At 43.4% G+C, this 17,902-nt stretch overlaps 1 protein-coding gene across 1 annotated transcript in view; it reads left to right on the top strand.

Moving 5' to 3' along the window:
• Nucleotides 1-17,902, top strand: part of LOC126455685 (C-type mannose receptor 2-like) — a 45,050-nt gene that overhangs the window by 685 nt on the left and 26,463 nt on the right. Inside the window, exons 2-3 of the mRNA XM_050091450.1 lie at nt 11,771-11,916; nt 15,930-15,960. Coding sequence (XP_049947407.1) covers nt 11,779-11,916; nt 15,930-15,960 — 169 coding nt within the window. The 5' untranslated portion in view covers nt 11,771-11,778. The remainder of the gene's footprint in view (nt 1-11,770; nt 11,917-15,929; nt 15,961-17,902) is intronic.

Below are 17,902 nucleotides of genomic sequence, written 5' to 3'. Positions count from 1 at the left end.
AAACAAGGTGATGGTTGAAGCAGAAATCTACAGATAACTGTGTTCGACTGGTGGCCTCTGTTTTGACCAGTACCGACGTGAAATCTTCCTACACGTCGGTCAGAGGCTTCAAGATGGCATACCAAATCGCCGAAACTGGTAGCCAAATGAAATAAGTTTGGAAACTAGACGGCTGAAAGACATTTGATTTGACATCCAAGATAAAATAAATTCCTCTCAAGTGCTTTTAATAATTAAGATCACAGAAAGAGAATCACGTGTTTGTCGTGCCCCTGGCCCGAATCCAACGCGGTAGGGGGGGGGAGAATTATGGGCGACATTCCACCTCTAAACCCTCCCCCCCCCCAAAAAAAATGTAGACGCTTTTATATTTTCACATACATATCATTTCCCAAAATTCACAGCTAACTATCGGAGAATAAAGTAGCACCGAAATTAAGAGCCTCGAAAATGGTATGGAATTCTAGATACAACAAGCACTTTTTCACGTAGGGTACTTGAAACTTCCTGACGTATTAAATGTTTGTGTCGGACCGGAACTCAAACTTGGGACTTTTGCGCTACCGACTGAACTACCCAAGCAGGGAGGGGAGGTAGAAGATGAGGTACTGGCGGAAATATAGCTGTGAGGCCGACTCCTGAGTTATTCTAGGAAAACTGCCTGCGAAAGGCAAAACTTGCAGGTTCCAGACCCGGTCTGATACAATTTCAATCTTCCGGGAAGTTTGAAATCACCGTACACTCCGCTTCAGAGTGAAAACTCATTCCGGAAACCATACCCCAGGCAATGTCGAAGCCATATCTCCACAATATCATTTCGCCCAGGAGTGCTAATCATTCAAGGTATACAGAAGAACTTCGGTGAATTTTAGAATGTAGAAGATGAGGTACTGGCGAAAGTAAAGCGGTGAATATGGGTTGTGAGCCGCATTCGATAGCTCCATCTGCGAAAGAGAAAAAGACTCCAGTTTCGAGTGCCGGTCGGGGACACAGGTTTCATCTGCCAGGACGTTTCAAATTATCACACACTCCGCTGAAAAGCGAAAATTCTTCGTCGAAACACAGTATTTATCAATCGCTTGGGTGAACACCTGTCGCCCCCTGGAAGACGACGGATTCGCGCTCTCTCATCGACATGATGAACAAGGTATCGGGATTCATCAGACCATACAACGCTGTGCCATTGTGCCAACGTCCAGTGGCGCTGGTCACGTGCCAATTTCAGTCGTGGATGCCGATGTTGTCCTGCTGACATTGGCACATGCATGGGTCGTCGGTTGCGGAGGCCCGTCGATAGGAGTGTCCGGTGTACTGTGTGTTCAGACATTCTTGTAGTCTGCCGGGCATTAAAGTCTGATGTTAGTTCCAACACAGTTCGTCGCCTGTCCTGTTTTACCAGACTGACCAGCCTACGACGTCCGGCAACTGCCCTAACGAGGGATTGCCGCGCAAACGCACGAAGTCTGGGCGTGGTTTCGCTACGCGTTGGACACACACATTACAGTGCTCCTCGAACTCCGCACAAGTCGTGCAGTTTCCGAAAAGCTCGTGCCGAGCGGCCATCACAATCTGCCCTCGGTCATACTCAGACAGATCGCGCGCTTCCCCATTCTACACACGAACAGCAAGCTCAGTGATACTGCACGTTCTGTACGTGTGTCCGGGTAGCAGTCACTCCTTGTCAGTTTCCGCTGCTATCACCTGGATGCGTTTAAATTTACAGTAGGTGGTCATAATGTTGTGGGTGATTAGCGGCCGGCTGGTGTGGCCGTGCGTTTCTAGGCGCTTCTGAAGCCGCGTGACCGCTACGGTCGCAGGTTTGAATCCTGCCGCGGGCATGGATGTGTGTGATGTCCTTAGGTTAGTTAGGTTTAAGTAGTTCTGAGTTCTAGGGGACTGATGATCACAGATGTTAAGTCCCATAGTGGTCAGAGCCATTTGAACCATTTTTTTGGTGATTAGCGTATATCGCGTGAATTACGATATTGTCAGTGATGTGCGGGTTGGTCGTTGTTATAGTTCTAAAATTAGTAGCAGGGTGTAAGTCTCAAAATTTTGGAGAAGTGCTGTTCAAATGCTGTACATCTCAAAACAGTAATTTATTGGACGTTATAGTAAAACACTGTAATACGAATGCTGTAATGAAATTATTGTCGTATGAAGACATTTTACACATTTTTCCATCATTATTATTAAATTCTTACATACCTTGGGACATTTAAATGGGGTGACGTAATTTATATTTCAAAGTTTGGGGAGAGGGAGGGAGGCATTAACAAACGGCGCTTCCTGAACACGAACTGTGAATTCGCCCATGAATTCTTCCTACATGATACTGATGTAAGTCTCAGATGTAGGGATTCCGAAGTGTAGCGACTAGAAATCGATGCTGAATATCTTACCGATGAATCCATCACTGCGGCATAGACACACGGGTCATCCATCCAACACCAAAAATGCTGTTCGTCGTCTTTCTGAGAAGCTAGCTCGAGTCCAAATGTTTCAAATGGCTCTGAGCACTATGGCACTTAACATCTATGGTCATCAGTCCCCTAGAACTTAGAACTACTTAAACCTAACTAACCTAAGGACGTCACACACATCCATGCCCGAGGCAGGATTCGAACCTGCGACCGTAGCAGTCGCGCGGCTCCGTACTGAGCGCCTAGAACCGCTAGACCACCGCGGCCGGCTAGCTCGAGTCCACTAAACTGAAGGGTTAGGTTTCAGTGAATGATTCTTAGTCGCGCTAGACTAGGAAAGCACAATACGATGTCCTATCAACAAAATTGAACCGGTGTCATTGATGTTCAGCGGATTCAGACGAGCTTTCTGTTTTGGACACCACGCATATTTGTCAGTGATGCAACCACTCACGTTAATTTTCAGTTAGTTACCAACAACTAGAGACGACTGAATAATTTTTTTCATCTCCAGCTGGCATTCCGAGCAAGCAACTGATGAAGCTCCACTCTATATATTTTCATTTGTCTCTTCTTTGAACTCACGGGTGGTGAGTTCAAGAGTCGTACATTCATGGCTAGCTGTATGTATGCTCTGCTGGAAAAAAATCCCAGATTCTCCACTCATGTTTCTCGTAAATATGAGCTTCTTCACAAGTTGCTTTTTTTCACAACTGCCCTGGATGTGTCGATACCACCTTCTTCGGAGAGAATGTCTACGTCACATTAAATCTCCTACACCATGCACACTGTACTGAGTCAACGCTACGGTCTTCGCTAACTGCATAACGGGAAACATCGTAAGCTGTGTTCCCTTTTCGCGAACAGTCACGCAACTGAGTGGAGGCCTCTTTGAGCGACTGGTTATTGTCCGTGTGGAACAAAACAGAAGGCGCCCAGAACACTTGTCGGGTAGGACACTCTGAAAGAAAGGCGTTGTGTGTGAATAATTAGTTTTAAAAAGTCCTGGAGCATTAGTGCCAAAACGAGTGAATGAGTGTATTACATCCTGGGAGACACTGCTCACCTATTACCTGCAATGGTAGAGTAAGTGAAATTCGGTCTCATACTAAGGGATGTTTTGTTGTCAGTCTTTCTTCCAGCATAAAAGGGTATAAGAACAGTTTTCGATCACTGAGAATGCTACGTGACTCACCTGCGGTGGCTTGTGGAGTGCCGTTGTATTTAGTTCGTCAACGAGTTGACCTATGCAGTAATCGACACACTACATAGAATGTTCTTCGTATTACTCTCATATATGTGTTAGAGATGATATATTACGTAGAATTAATGGAGCCTACTTGTTTGTAAGGTAGTGAGTGGACCTATGTAAGTCATTCTTAAACACGAACTCCGTTCTTAATTCTTACCTCAGTTTGCACTCCCGTGTTTTTATGTCGAGATTTCGCTGCGAAACAATGAACACGTTACTTTTTCCGGTTTGTGAATGTCACTTTGAGGTACAGTTAATGTGGTTCAGTAATATCATGGAGTTCATTGATCAGCACAGAGAATGAACTGACATTTTCCTTCACCAAAGATAAGTTCTAGGCGACTGATGACCTCAGAACTTAAGTCGCATAGTGCTCAGAGCCATTTGAACCACTTTTGTCCGTCTTATGTGATTGCTCTAACTAAATCTTTCCTCTTCATCTGAACTGCCTACTGTGGTGATCACTGTCGCGACATGTGTAGCCTGGTAGAACTTCCAACGCATCTCGCCATTCTTCAGGATCTTACTGTCTTATATCTCCGCAGATACACTACTGGCCATTAAAATTGCTGCACCAAGAAGAAATACAGATGATAAACGGGTATTCATTGGACAAATATATTATACCAGAACTGACGTGTGATTACAATTTCACGCAATTTGGGTGCATAGATCCTGAGAAATCAGTACCCAGACAACCACCTCTGGCCGTAATAGCGGCCTTGATACGCCTGGGCATTGAGTCAAACAGAGCTTGGATGGCGTGTACAGGTACAGCTGTCAATGCAGCTTCAACACGATAACACAGTTCATCAAGAGCAGTGACTGGCGTATTGTGACGAGCCAGTTGCTCGGCCACCATTGACCAGACGTTTTCGATTGGTGAGAGATCTGGAGAATGTGCTGGCCAGGGCAGCAGTCGAACATTTTCTATATCCAGAAAGGCCCGCACAGGACCTGCAACATGCGGTCGTGCATTATCCTGCTGAAATGTAGGGTTTCGCAGGAATCGAATGAAGGGTAGAGCCACTGGTCGTAACATATCTGAAATGTAGCGTCCAGTGTTCAAAGTGCCGTCAATGCGAACAAGAGGTGACCGAGACGTGTAACCAATGGCACCCCATACCATCACGTCGGGTGATATGCCAGTAAGGTGATGACGAATACACACTTTCAATGTCGCCAAACACGGATGCGGCCATCATGATGCTGTAAACAGAACCTGGATTCATCCGAAAAAATGATGGTTTGTCATTCGTGTACCCAGGTTCGTCGTTGAGTACAACATCGCAGACGCTGCTGCCTGTGATGCTGCGTCAAGGGTAACCGCAGCCATGGTCTCCGAGCTGATAGACCATGCTGCTGCAAACGTTGTCGAACTGTTCGTGCAGATGGATGTTGTCTTGCAAACGACCCCATCTGTTGTCTCAGGGATCGAGACGTGGCTGCACGATCCGTTACAGCCATGCGGATAAGAAGCCCGTCATCTCGATTGCTAGTGATACGAAGCCGTTGGAATCCAGCACGGCGTTCCGTATTACCCTCCTGAACCCACCTATTCCATATTCTACTAACAGTCATTGGATTTCGACCAACGCGAGCAGCAGTGTCGCGATACGATAAACCGCAATCGCGATAGGCTACAATCCGACCTTTATCAAAGTCGGAAACGTGATGGTACGCATTTCTTCTCCTTACACGAAGCATCACAACAACTTTTGACCAGGCAACGCCGGTCAACTGCTGTTTGTGTACGAGAAATCGGTTGGAAACTTTCCTGACGTCAGCACGTTGTAGGTGTCGCCACCGGCGCCAACCTTGTGCGAATGCAAATAACAGCATCTTCTTCCTTTCGGTTAAATTTCGCGTCTGTAGCACGTCATCTTCGTGGTGTAGGAAGTTTAATGGCCAGTAGTGCAGATTCTTTCGAACGGATTTGTTAAACTTCAACCCATTGTTCATTATCACTGAATTGTGAACAGAGGCTGTATGTGTCCCAGAGACACTTTACAACCAGTACCTTATTTGGGGATGTCTGTAGGACCAAAATGTAATCTGACTGGGATCGTCACGTACTTAGGCCTTTCCCAAGTACATCTCCGTCTCTTGTGTTTTTTGAACACTATTTTCGCTATTACAAGCTGAAATTCATTGCTGCATTCAATGATTCTTTCTCCTCTTTCATGTAACAGTACAATTTCCTTCTACATTCTTTCTGTCTCTTGCTGTTCTTCATTTAATGTTGGAACGTATATCTGAACTCACGTTGTCGACGTTGGTTTTCTGCCTCCAGTTCAGTGAATTGCTGTTCACTCTACTATAACTCAACGTTCACGGTAACACACTCTCAGCCCTATCTTTCTACTCATAATCAGTCTTACCCCCGTTACACCTCTTTCTGCTGCTTCACTGACCCATAATATATCCAGACTGAACCTTAGCATTTCCGTTTTCAGTGTTTCTACCTTACCTATCACGTTCAAACTTTCTACAATCCTTTCTGCCGTTGGTTATTCATTTCTTTTCACGTGGTCCCTTCACCTGGGTGATCCGAAATGGTGACAAATCCGGAACCTTTTGCCAATGGAGAGATCATCATGACGCTTTTTTAATTGCAGGCCACATGTCCTCTAGACGTACATAATGTGTCTTTAATGCACTGGTTCCCATTTCCTTCTGTATCCTCATATCGCTGATCACGGCTTATTTTTCGAACCTTTAGTGGCAGGAGAAGAGATTCCCCTGAAGTTCCATCCGTTCCTCCGCTCTCTTTGACAAGGCCGTTGGCAGGACGACAGCGAGGCCTTCTACTGGAAGTCTTCGGCTGTCATAACTGAGTATTTTTATGCAAAATGTAAGCAGTGTCGGGTTTCGAACCTGTGACCCGAGAAATTTTCATCGCTAGTCAAATGCACTTAAAATGGACTTGTATGACCAGATTCTCAAGCTGTAATCTTCAATGTTTTTATTTCCTCTTTTCTCCTCTTTTATCTTTTGTTAGTTTTCATTCTTGAAATTAAATCTCTTAAAAATGAAAAGAAAATGAAAAATATGTCTCTTCTTCGGAACAGTATGTTCTGTTTGGTCCAGTAGTACAAGGATGAAGTCTTTCGCCCCTACTGTTCAATCTATGCATCGAAGAAGGAGTTATGGAAATAAAAGGTAGGTCCAAGAGTGGCATTAAAAGTCAGGATGAAGGAATATCAGTGAAGAAATTGACTCATGACATTGCTATCTTCAGTGAAAATAAGGAACGGCAGGTTCCGCTGAATGGGATCAACATTCCAGAGAGTACACCGAGAGTAAATCAAAGGAGAACGAAAGAATACAGAAGCAGCAGAAATGAGAACACTGAGAAACGTAACTTGGTAATCAAGAAGTAGATGAAGGAATTCTGCCACCAGAGCCGCAATATAACCCAGGACGGAGGGAACAAGGAGGACGTCAAAAGTGGAACCGTACTGGGAAAAAAGGGCGTTCCTACTCAAGAACAGTCTACTAATATCAAACATAGGCTTTAATTTGAAGAAATTTCTGGGAACGTACGTTTCGAGCACAGCATTGTATGGTAGTGAGACATGGACTTTGGGAAAACAGGAACAGAAGAGAATTAAAGCATGTGAGATGTGGTGCTATAGACGAATGTTCAAATTTAGGTGGACTGATAACGTATGTAGTGAGGATGTTCTCTGGAGAATCGGCGAGGTAAAGAATACGAGAGGAATATATAGAAAACAGGGGCAAGAAGGAGGGACAGTTAACACATCACGGATTAACTTCTGTAGTATTAGAGGGGGCTGTAGAGGGTAAAGACTCTAGAGGAAGACCGAGCCTGGAATACATCCAACAAATATTTGAGGACGTGTGGTGCAAGTTCTGCTTTCAGTTTGGCACTGGAGAGGTACTCGTGGCGAGCTGCATCAAACCAATCAGAAGACGGATAACACAAAAAAACGAATAAGTAAAAAAAATAAAAAGAGCATCCTAGTAGCGTCGTTGGTTTTCATTTAATTCAAACTTTATTCCTCGTCAATGAAAACCCAGAGAGATGGCTGAAAACATTTGGTGCCGCTGAACGTATTGTCTGCCGCACCTCTGTCGCACTATCCAGTGTTTTACATAAGACTGAATGGCCAGCATGCCGGGAGTAGCTTTGCTTTCGGGAAGTGAGTACAATGAGCCAGCACCGAGTATTCGAGCAGTATTTGGCTCCCGGGAACATGTGCCAGTCCGGTTGAAAAATAACGTTACAAATGGTTCAAATGGCTCTGAGCACTATGGGACTTAACATCTGAGGTCATCAGTCCCCTAGAACTTACAACTACCTAAGGACATCAAACACATCCATACCTGAGGCAGGATTCGAACCAGCGACCGTAGCAATCGCGTGGTTCCGAACTAAAGCGCCTAGAACAGCTCGGCTAAATAACATGTCACTCTAAGGTGTTAGGAGTCGTTCTGGTAGTTAAAGCCTGTTTCCTCCTTGTCCACAGCCAAACTGATCACAAAAAATGAATCTATGTGCAAGGGTATCCTGTAACTGACGCTTACTGCAGAGAGGATTTTTGTGTGAGATTGATGCTATGCAATCTCTCTCTCGCTCGAATCTTCCCATAGATTACGAGACATTCATCCAAGCGGTTTTGGCAGTCGGCAGTAAGTTTTAATGAAGGTCTCCCAGTTTGCCAGTGAGCAAGTCCTGTAAAGTGGGTGCGCCAACGAGTGCTGACATTCCTGTTGGTATAAGAAAGATGTGGAATGATGAGGGAGGCATTCCTTCACCATGTAAATTGCTACAATGAATATCTAGTACACTGCGCAACAGAATTACAGTAGCCAAATAAATATGAAATCTTAAATACAGCTAGAGGAATTTCATTTTAAATAAAAAATGAATTAAAGGATCACTTTTTCGAAACCCCTTACTTGTCTCCCATTCCAACGCAAGAGTTTGCAGTTTGGCTCAAATGTGCCTACAACCATCGTCTGTAATGGCACAAAGGCGTGGCGACATCACCGTTTGACTCGACGACCCTTACAACATGAGGGTGTCAACACTAGCGAAATAAAGATCGGTGCCCAGAAGTTCATGTGAATGTCATATGGGCACCAAATTTCATCAAGACCACTGTGAACGTGTCACACTATGGGACCAGGGTTCCCGGGTTCGATTCCCGGCGGGGTCAGGGATTTTCTCTACCTCGTGATGGCTGGGTGTTGTGTGCTGTCCTTAGGTTAGTTAGGTTTAATTAGTTCTAAGTTCTAGGGGACTGATGACCATAGATGTTAAGTCCCATAGTGCTCAGAGCCATTTGAACCACACTATGGGAAGGTCGTCACATCCTCTCTTACCCACATTTCACCCGTTTTGATGTCTTTGCGTCGGATATCAGAACAGCGACGACCAGCGTGGGGCGTGGATTCCGACACATTTCGCAATCTAAAACGAAAATTCGAAGCACAATGAGCGCCAGTAAAACTGTCTTGGCAACATTTGACGCAGTTGGCACCCTTGTACTATTTAACCATTCTCTATGGACACTGACAGCCTTTGATGCAGCTGATACGCTTGGACAATTGAACCCTTCTCTATGGACATTGTAGGGGTGCATCCCAACTGAACGTGACCGCGTCCCTTTGGAACGCAGCAGGACTGCAGCTATTGCTCTCACGTACAGATTAGAAAGAAGGGACCATTCAAAAAAATCCATTTGACGAAATTTCAACGTGATCCGAAGCAGCAGTGGGTTCTTATGATTTTTCAGTGCTCCTGTTTTATGCACTCCTGTGGCGTGATCACGGAGCTGTATTGAATTGACAAAGATGAGAATGAAATGGCACAGCATCTCTCTAAGAGGTGGCACCTGGCTACATTTACTGAGGATTTTAAAAATGCACCATTACAGATAAGTGCACAGTAGCCCAAAGTGCCTGCATTTAGCCAAACCGATTGAGACACCTCCAGGGCTTGTCGCCTGGTGGTAGGCGTCTAGGGATAGTTTTCAAGTTTCCTCTATGAAGGCACGATTGGGAAATACTCAGTAAATATGGACAGGTGCCACCTAGTGTTTTGCCGAACTGGGAGGTCTTTGACGGACCCTTCGCCATTTTATTGAAGCATGTGTCAAGCACCGGACCCTTCGCCATTTTATTCAAGCATGTGTCAAGCTCACGCCTCTCCACGATAACGTCACAGGAGAGTGTGAACAGAAACACTGAAAAAGCATTAGGACTGTTTACTGTTTTGCATCACATTCAATTTTCGTCCAGTGGTACTGAACAGTCCCTAATGGTTCCACCCTCTACCCCAGAGCTTAATGCGGTCGCACTGCACTCGAGAGGGGTGACATCATGTTCAGAATGATTCGAGCCCCGTGATATCCGTTGAGAAGGAATGAGTCGTCCAGAAGGTGTCAACAGTGGAAATAGCTGTCAAGAATGTCACCCTTTAGATCATCGCACCGCGATTCGATTCTGAGCCGCGGTGTGTCTGAAATACGTATTTTCCTCGACCACTCGTGAGAAAACCGCGTGAGCGTCGCAGCTCTGACCTCCATCGCACAGTCATTAAAAGAAAGGTCGATATTTGTGTGTAAGAGGGGCTGTGACGATCTTTCTATTATGTAAGGCGTTCACGGTGGTGTTGGGCAGAAGTGTGTTGAAATTTGGTGCTAATTTGACATCATTAACACAATTTACATGTCACATAAACTTCTGTCCTTTTCTCCACACGTATCGATACCTTGTCGTGTGAACCGTAATCGAGCCTGAGGATGACGTTGCATGCTGCCGCACTTTTTTACCATTGGAGAGGAAGGTAGTAGGCTCCCATGAACCAAATATAAACTTAGGCGTTGGAACAGGACACAATTACAAGGTTTCGTAGGAATGATCCTTTAATTCTGTTGCGCAGTGTACGAATAGATAATAAGAAACTGAAAGCAACCCTGGCTTTAATAACGTTGAAATCCACTAGAGGATTGCGCAGACCCAAACCGTCTCCGGAAACGGCAGTGACTGTGGTTAGGAAGGGTGAATTTGAAGACGTTATATGACCAAATTGTCCGAGCAGCGGCTGCCGGAAATCTGTCTCTGTGTTGACTGGAATGGGGTGAACTGATATGACATGGTGGAGCATAGGTAAAGCTCAGGTGCTAATGAAATGGGCCATCTACAATCTGTCAAAATACTATAGTTCGTGCTAGCGCAAGATTATCCGAAACGAGTGTTTTTTGTGAAACTTATTCTTGGTGTTCGCTGATGTGTAGGCCTATATCGCCAATTGATTACGGAGCCTTAGGGCTGGCGTGTATGACACAATGATATCACATCCCATCCCCTCAGCCATACCACAAAGCACGAAAACTAAGCAGAAAGGCAGGATTACTATTTCTTCCGAACTGTAACACAGACCCCACATCACAAGTCACCATATCGACCGCAACAAAATGGCTCTGTGCACTATGGGACTTAACTACTGAGGTCATCAGTCCCCTAGAACTTAGATCTACTTAATCCTAACTAACCTAAGGACATCACACACATCCATGCCCTAGGCAGGATTCGAACCTGCGACCGTAGCGGTCACGCGGTTCCAAACTGACGCTCTTAGAACCGCACGGCCACACCGGCCGGCTCGACCGCAACACACCGATCATTCGAGCACCAACACATGTAGCAGGAAAACAAAGGAAATAACCTAACGAACTAGAAATACGATTTGAAATCTGCCATTCACCATCAGAAACTGTGGAATTACACCACGTGAGGACACAGATACGAGAGACACTAGAAAAGTATCGGAGAGATCGCTATCAACACTGCCGTTACAAACCCTGTTCTAAATCAAAGAAGTCACTAGCCAAATGAGCGAACTAAGTTAAGAATGCTAGTGGAAAGAGCACCTGAGAAAAGACCCAAGACAGCGTGTGATATTGATACGTGGTTGTCTGCTGAGACATGAGAGCTGACTTGCGGATAGCATGACACCCTTCCTATTTGGACGTTGCAATACCAGAATGAACATTTTGTGTACGTCACCGTCTCCTCCCGCCAATTCTAAAAGAAAGAACTCAAGCTTGATGTGTCCTTTTAGCGACTGAGATGCGGCTGCTACCCGCGTGGACGATACTGGCGGTGTCGGTCGCTCCACGCGCCCTGGCCTCTGTCGACATGTCATGCGACTGCCGTATGTGGCACCTGATGGACACCTCAGTGAGCCTGCACTGCACCAGAGGAAACGTACGTACATGCACTCGGCGCACGTAGAAGATTTTAATTTGTTTTGAGATATGAAGCAATGTTCCCTCATTGTAAGTAATGTTTTGTCAGAGCACTGTATAAAAATTTGAAGTAAAGTGGTTAAGAACTTTTCGAGATTTTTGCTAACACCGTTTACCCTTTCTCTGTACTATACCTGTGTGTATAACGACAAGTCGTTGCTTAACGTTTCTACCAATAATTTGGAAAAGTTTTTAGTAATTAGCCTACCTTCTGATTTTTAAACAATACCTTAATAACCATTCAGACTGAGATAGATAGAAAGCGGAAAGGTTGTTGGCAATAATCTCGGAAAGTTCTTAACCGCTTTATTTCAAATATTTACTGTGTTCTCTAATAGAAATTGCAACGGACAAAGGCAACGTTTTTAAATACATGTGGAATGTGAACACACGTATAAAATCAATACACTACATAAAGACAAGTCGTTGTAAAAGGTTGTTATCAAAAATCTAGAAAAGCCCTTGATCGATTTACTTAAAATTTTTATGTGGTACTAGAATAAACTTCCAGATGGACATAGTCTACATTATACGAGGGTTGCCCAGAATGTAATACACCGCATTTTTTTCTCAGCCGATAACAATGCTACGAATGCGAAACGTTACGTACGTACGTATTATTTGAGTCTCCTGAGTGAGTGTGCCAAGTTTCCGTCACTTCCAACTGATAGCGTAGCTGCAAGACAGTTTCAAAATGGCGTCTGTAGGTGACATATTTTACAAGCAACTGCCGTCATTGAATTTCTCACTGCAGAGGAAGAAACTGTGGGGACTGTTCACAAGCGCTTGTGCAACGTCTATGGAACATCTGCTGTCGACAGAAGTACAGTTAGTCGCCGGGCATGCAGGGTTAGGTCATTAGAAGGCGGTTCGGCGCAACTCCACGATTTCTAGCAGTCGTCGAGACCATCCACGGCTGTCGCACCTGGCATGTCGCAGCGAGCTGATGTCATTCGCGAGGACAGACACATTACGACTCGGCAGTTGGCGCTGCATCTGTCCTCCACCACCCTGGCTAGGACTGGTGCCGACAGGGCATACACGCCCTTGTTTCGCGCTGGAGGAAGGCCACAGAACGGGATGGAGCTTACGTGGAAAAATACGTGTGTAAATAAAGCACCATTCTTTCGTGTGTGTAATTATCATTATGTTCAACACAGAATGATTGAAAAAAAATTACGGTGCATTACTTTCTGGGAAACACTCATAGAAACGTTGTTAGCAAAAACCTCGAAAAATTCTTGACAGATTTATATGTAATTTTTACATGTTATTCAAATTACAGTCGGACGGACGCAGGCCACATGTAATTTTAATATCGTATAAATATACGTTGTTAGCAAAAATCAATTTACGCGCTTACATCAATTTTTTTCATGATACTCTAATAAAGATTCAGATAGACATAGCTGTATATATTTTTAAAAAATAATGTACAGATTTTCTGCTAAAACTGACAGCGGGAAAAAGGAATCTGTGCTGTGCTATGACGTGCACATGTAAGATTTTGTTTTCTTTCTCGCAATCAGTTTTAACTACGGTAGCATGGCTTTTAAACTATTAGACGGTTTTTTCTTCTATATATGTTCTTCCTCCCTACATAAAATTTACAGAAAGTGTTTGCACAACTATGAGCAGTTTTGCTTTCTTCCTCACACCCGGTTTTAACAGAAAACACCAAAGTTATGTTTATGACTTATCGGCTTATGATTAGAATATTACTACCGAGTCTGACTCAATCCAAAACTTTGTAATTCTACCCTTTTGCTAATTAAAACTGTGTAAAATACTGTCACTCAAGCTACTACCTTCACAGATCCAGCAGAAGGAGAGGTCTCTCATAGCCTGTATGCCAGTTCCAACCGATTTACCAATTCCCTCCTGTACTCAATTGGGGGGGGGGGGGGGGAGGAGATGGACAAAGAGACGAGCGTTACAGAGATATAGGGAAGGTGAAGGAGTAGATGGACAGACAGACGGTGCAGGAGGTGATAGAGAGAGGGAAAGAGGTGATGGACAACGAGAGGGAAGTATGGGGAGTACAGACAGTGAGAAGGGGAAGCGGAGGCGGACAGAGAGAACGTGCAGAAGGAGATTAGAACATATATCCAGATCACGCACATATTTCGCAACTGCGAAGCATTGCCGGGTTCGCTAGTATATTAGTATGGACGAGTCATGCGTATCTGAAGTATGGTGGAAATTACTCCAGACATTCCTGAACTACGGTGTTATCCCTGTTGCCCCTCCCTCCCCCCTCGCCACGAATCCCCTGTGGACGGTACGTGGTTCTTACAGTTATTCTTTCCATACAGTGAATGGTATGTGTATCAATTTTGGTTGAAAACGATCCATTGATTTAGGATATGTGGAACACAAATACACACAGATGTATTTTATAGTATATATAAATTCAGGTTCTGATAGTGTTACTCTTACACACACTGTGCAGTTGCTCCGAAATACTAATCATCTGCATGTCGAAGTTTGCAAATTTAATGTTTATTCCATGTAGTCTTGTTGATTTTACCATTTCCATGCTCATCACTGTATATCGTGGAGTACACACAATGCTTTTATTCCACTGACAATTAGCAGTATATTCCGCTACCAGAACAGCGGTTACCGTTCGGTATTGCTATCACTACACCTAGATTATGGCAGTAAGTGAACTAACATACATGCATTACACAGCGGATTAAAGCATGTAATTCATTATCACACTTTTTTTTCTAGTGTGACAATATCGGCGAATATCCCGATATTGTTTTCTATGTATACAGAATAAAACTAGTTGAGCTTTTAATGTGTGGCTCAAATTTATAAACTCCTTATATTAAATGCAACAACAAGTTCACTGTTACCAGTCACCGTTTTATTTATTTCCACGACGCGTTTAGAAGATTTAAACTTCCATCATCGGGTGGATTTACATTAGTTAGTATTACATTTGTGTGTGTGTTGTGTTAAGATATTTTTTTTTTTTTTTGGAGCAACTTGTGGCACTGCCTAGCGCAGAAACAAGACAATATTACAGAATATGGTTTAGGATTACTTTTGACAAAAATTTAAACTTAAATCTAATGGTAAACATTAAATAAGTAAACTAGAGTACCTCCAGTGGTCACAGGTTCCTTTTGCTGTCGTAACACATCACACGTATACTGCCACATTTGTAAACAAATATGGCGTCTGGAATGAGCTGGGTGCAAGGTTCGTATAGCAGAAGAGAAGACATAATCGCAAAGTGCAAAGAATATACATCGTAACAACATTAATACAGAATAATTGTTTAAAGCATTTGGAGGTGCTTGTTTTGAGGTGTCGAATATATGTGTGTGTACTTCAGGTGGCATATAAATCCAACTTTGACAAGTTAAAACAGCTAAACATTCGTACTCGTTTATACAAACAGGTGAAATGTTAAAATGGCTTAAACTTCATACTTTTTAATAACAGTTAGGTGAAACGTTGCAGACTTGAATTACATATTGGCTACAGCAGTAAAATCATACATACATGACACTCTTTGATTGGGACTAATAAACAGATGTGAGGGGCTGGAGGCAGAAGGAGAGGAGGAGAGAGAGAAAGTGTGTGTGTGTGTGTGTGTGTGTGTGTGTGTGTGTGTGTGTGTGTGTGAGAGAGAGAGAGAAAGAGAGAGAGATAGAGATAGAGAGGAAAGAGTGATTATATGAGAGCAAACATTTACATGGCAAGTGGTCTTAAGATTACATGTTGCGTAAATTAGCTGCCTAAAGGTTGGGGTAATACATTGGTTAATGCTATAAATCGGTGACTGGTAACAGTGAACTTGTTGTTTCATTTAATATCAGTAACAGTCACGGTAAAGCCTAACCTAAAAAAAATGTTCGCATTTAAACTCCTTATAATTACTTATTGTAGTTATGTTAACAAATTTACAGTAGAATGAAGCATGTTACAAATCACGGTACTTTTGTAATTTTTCAGAATGGGACCTCTGTGGTTTCCTGCCAAAAAGGTTAGTGCATTTTGAAATCAATAAGTAAGTTATATTTAGTAGAGATGGACAACTGTGGCCAAGATAAACCAGACTCATTGTCGATATCTTAGGTGCCTTGAAATATTTCTTAGTGACCACTTTCTGTATTATTCAAATAAGCTCTCAACTGTCACAAACAAAGATATGTTGACATTACAGAATGTGATTGAGTAGGTCCATATTTTCCCATATTTACAGCCTGCACTATCAGTCACTTAATCAATTATAAATGAAACTTTTTGTTATTAGGAACATAACTAACAAATACCAATCCTGTTACTGAAGCATACTGTAAAGTGTTTCAGTCGCCGAGTGAGACGTCTTTATCAACAAAGGTATGCAATATGTAAACGGGAAAGAAATCAGCCTCCTATAATACCGTGCGAACATGGACGGAAATCCACAGATGCCTACTATCCATGTATCTCTTATCTCCAGCTTTTATTCTTCTCTAAGGAAAAGCCAAGGTAGGAATTAAATCCGAAATTTTAAATTTATCTCTGAGGGCAAATGAACAAGCGTGCGTACGAAAATTTGTAGTCTCGTTTATAATGATGCTATAAGTGTGTCGTCAATGCTGACAGTGCCTCATATCAAGCGTTGGTACACGAATGCCTTTGAGCGCTACAGTGCTCCACAGTTTATGACTGCTTGTGGAGAGCGTTAGAACGCCTGTCCAGAAAAAAATTTTATGACTACATTCTGGTAAAACATCAAATTCGAAAGCCTGTGTTCTGTCGTCGGCAATTACTCTCGCATTATTTTCCATTTGAAACTTCAGGTGAGTGCCCTTTGCATATATGAATATAATGGTCTTCTGCTAGTTATGATAAGCATCACATGACACATAAAATGACGCCCAGAATTGACTAGTGCCCTCGCAGGCTGTCGAGTGATATCTCGATGCCCCGGTAATCGTCATCCGTGGAGGATCTTCATCTGCAGCTACCTCACCGACATAAATGGTCAACTCGTTTTGTTTTCCTAGTTTTAGCAGCCAGGCGACCGATTGGAACCTTTGTATACAAAGAAGAATGACTGAACTGTACTTGAAAGCGACCTCGACGTTGGTGTGGCGATGGGCTTAGTTTGGCAGGTGGGCTATACTCGTGGAATACCCTTCTTTTTATCTTTTCAGTAGCGTACGAATTCCTAGTGTGCCCATAATGGAACCGTACCAGTGTTTTTTCCTTCTTTCTAGAGTCATTAGTCTCTTGACTAGTTTAATGCGACCCACCACGAATTCCTCTCCACTGCCAATCTCTTCGTCTCAGAGCAGAACTTTCACCCTACTTCAATTATTTGCTGGAAGTATTTCAGTCTGTCTTCCTCTACAGTTCTTACCCTCTACAGCTCCCTATAGTACCATTGAAGTGACGTCTTAACAGGTGTCCTGTCAACCTGTCATTGCTTCTTGCAGTGTTTTATATACATCCCTCTTCTCGCTGATTCTCCGGTGGACCTGCTCATTTCTTATGTTATTCTCCCACATTCCATGTATAACTACAATGCTGTGTTCCAAACATACATTCACATAAATTTCTTCCTCAAATTGAAGCTTATGTTTGACATTAGCAGATTTCTCTTGGACAGAAATGCCCTTTTTGCTAGTGCTAGTCTGCTTTTTAGGTCCTCCTTGCTCCGTCCGTCATAGGTTATTTTGTTGCCCAGGCAACAGAATTACTTAACTTCGTCTGCTTCGTGATCACCAATCCCGATGTTGTTTCTCGCTGTTCTTGTTTTTGCTACTTCTCATTACTTTCGTCTTTCTTCGATTCACTCTCAATCCATATTGTGTACTCATTAGACTGTTGATTCCATTCAGCAGATCCTGTAATTCTAGTTCACTTTCACTCAGGCTAGCAATGTCACTAGCGAACCTTATCATTGATGTCATTTTACCTTCGATTTTAATACCACT

The sequence above is a fragment of the Schistocerca serialis genome, chromosome 2 (assembly GCF_023864345.2).
Source record: "Schistocerca serialis cubense isolate TAMUIC-IGC-003099 chromosome 2, iqSchSeri2.2, whole genome shotgun sequence".
Lineage (NCBI taxonomy): Eukaryota > Metazoa > Arthropoda > Insecta > Orthoptera > Acrididae > Schistocerca > Schistocerca serialis.
This window is presented reverse-complemented; position numbering and strand designations above follow the sequence as displayed.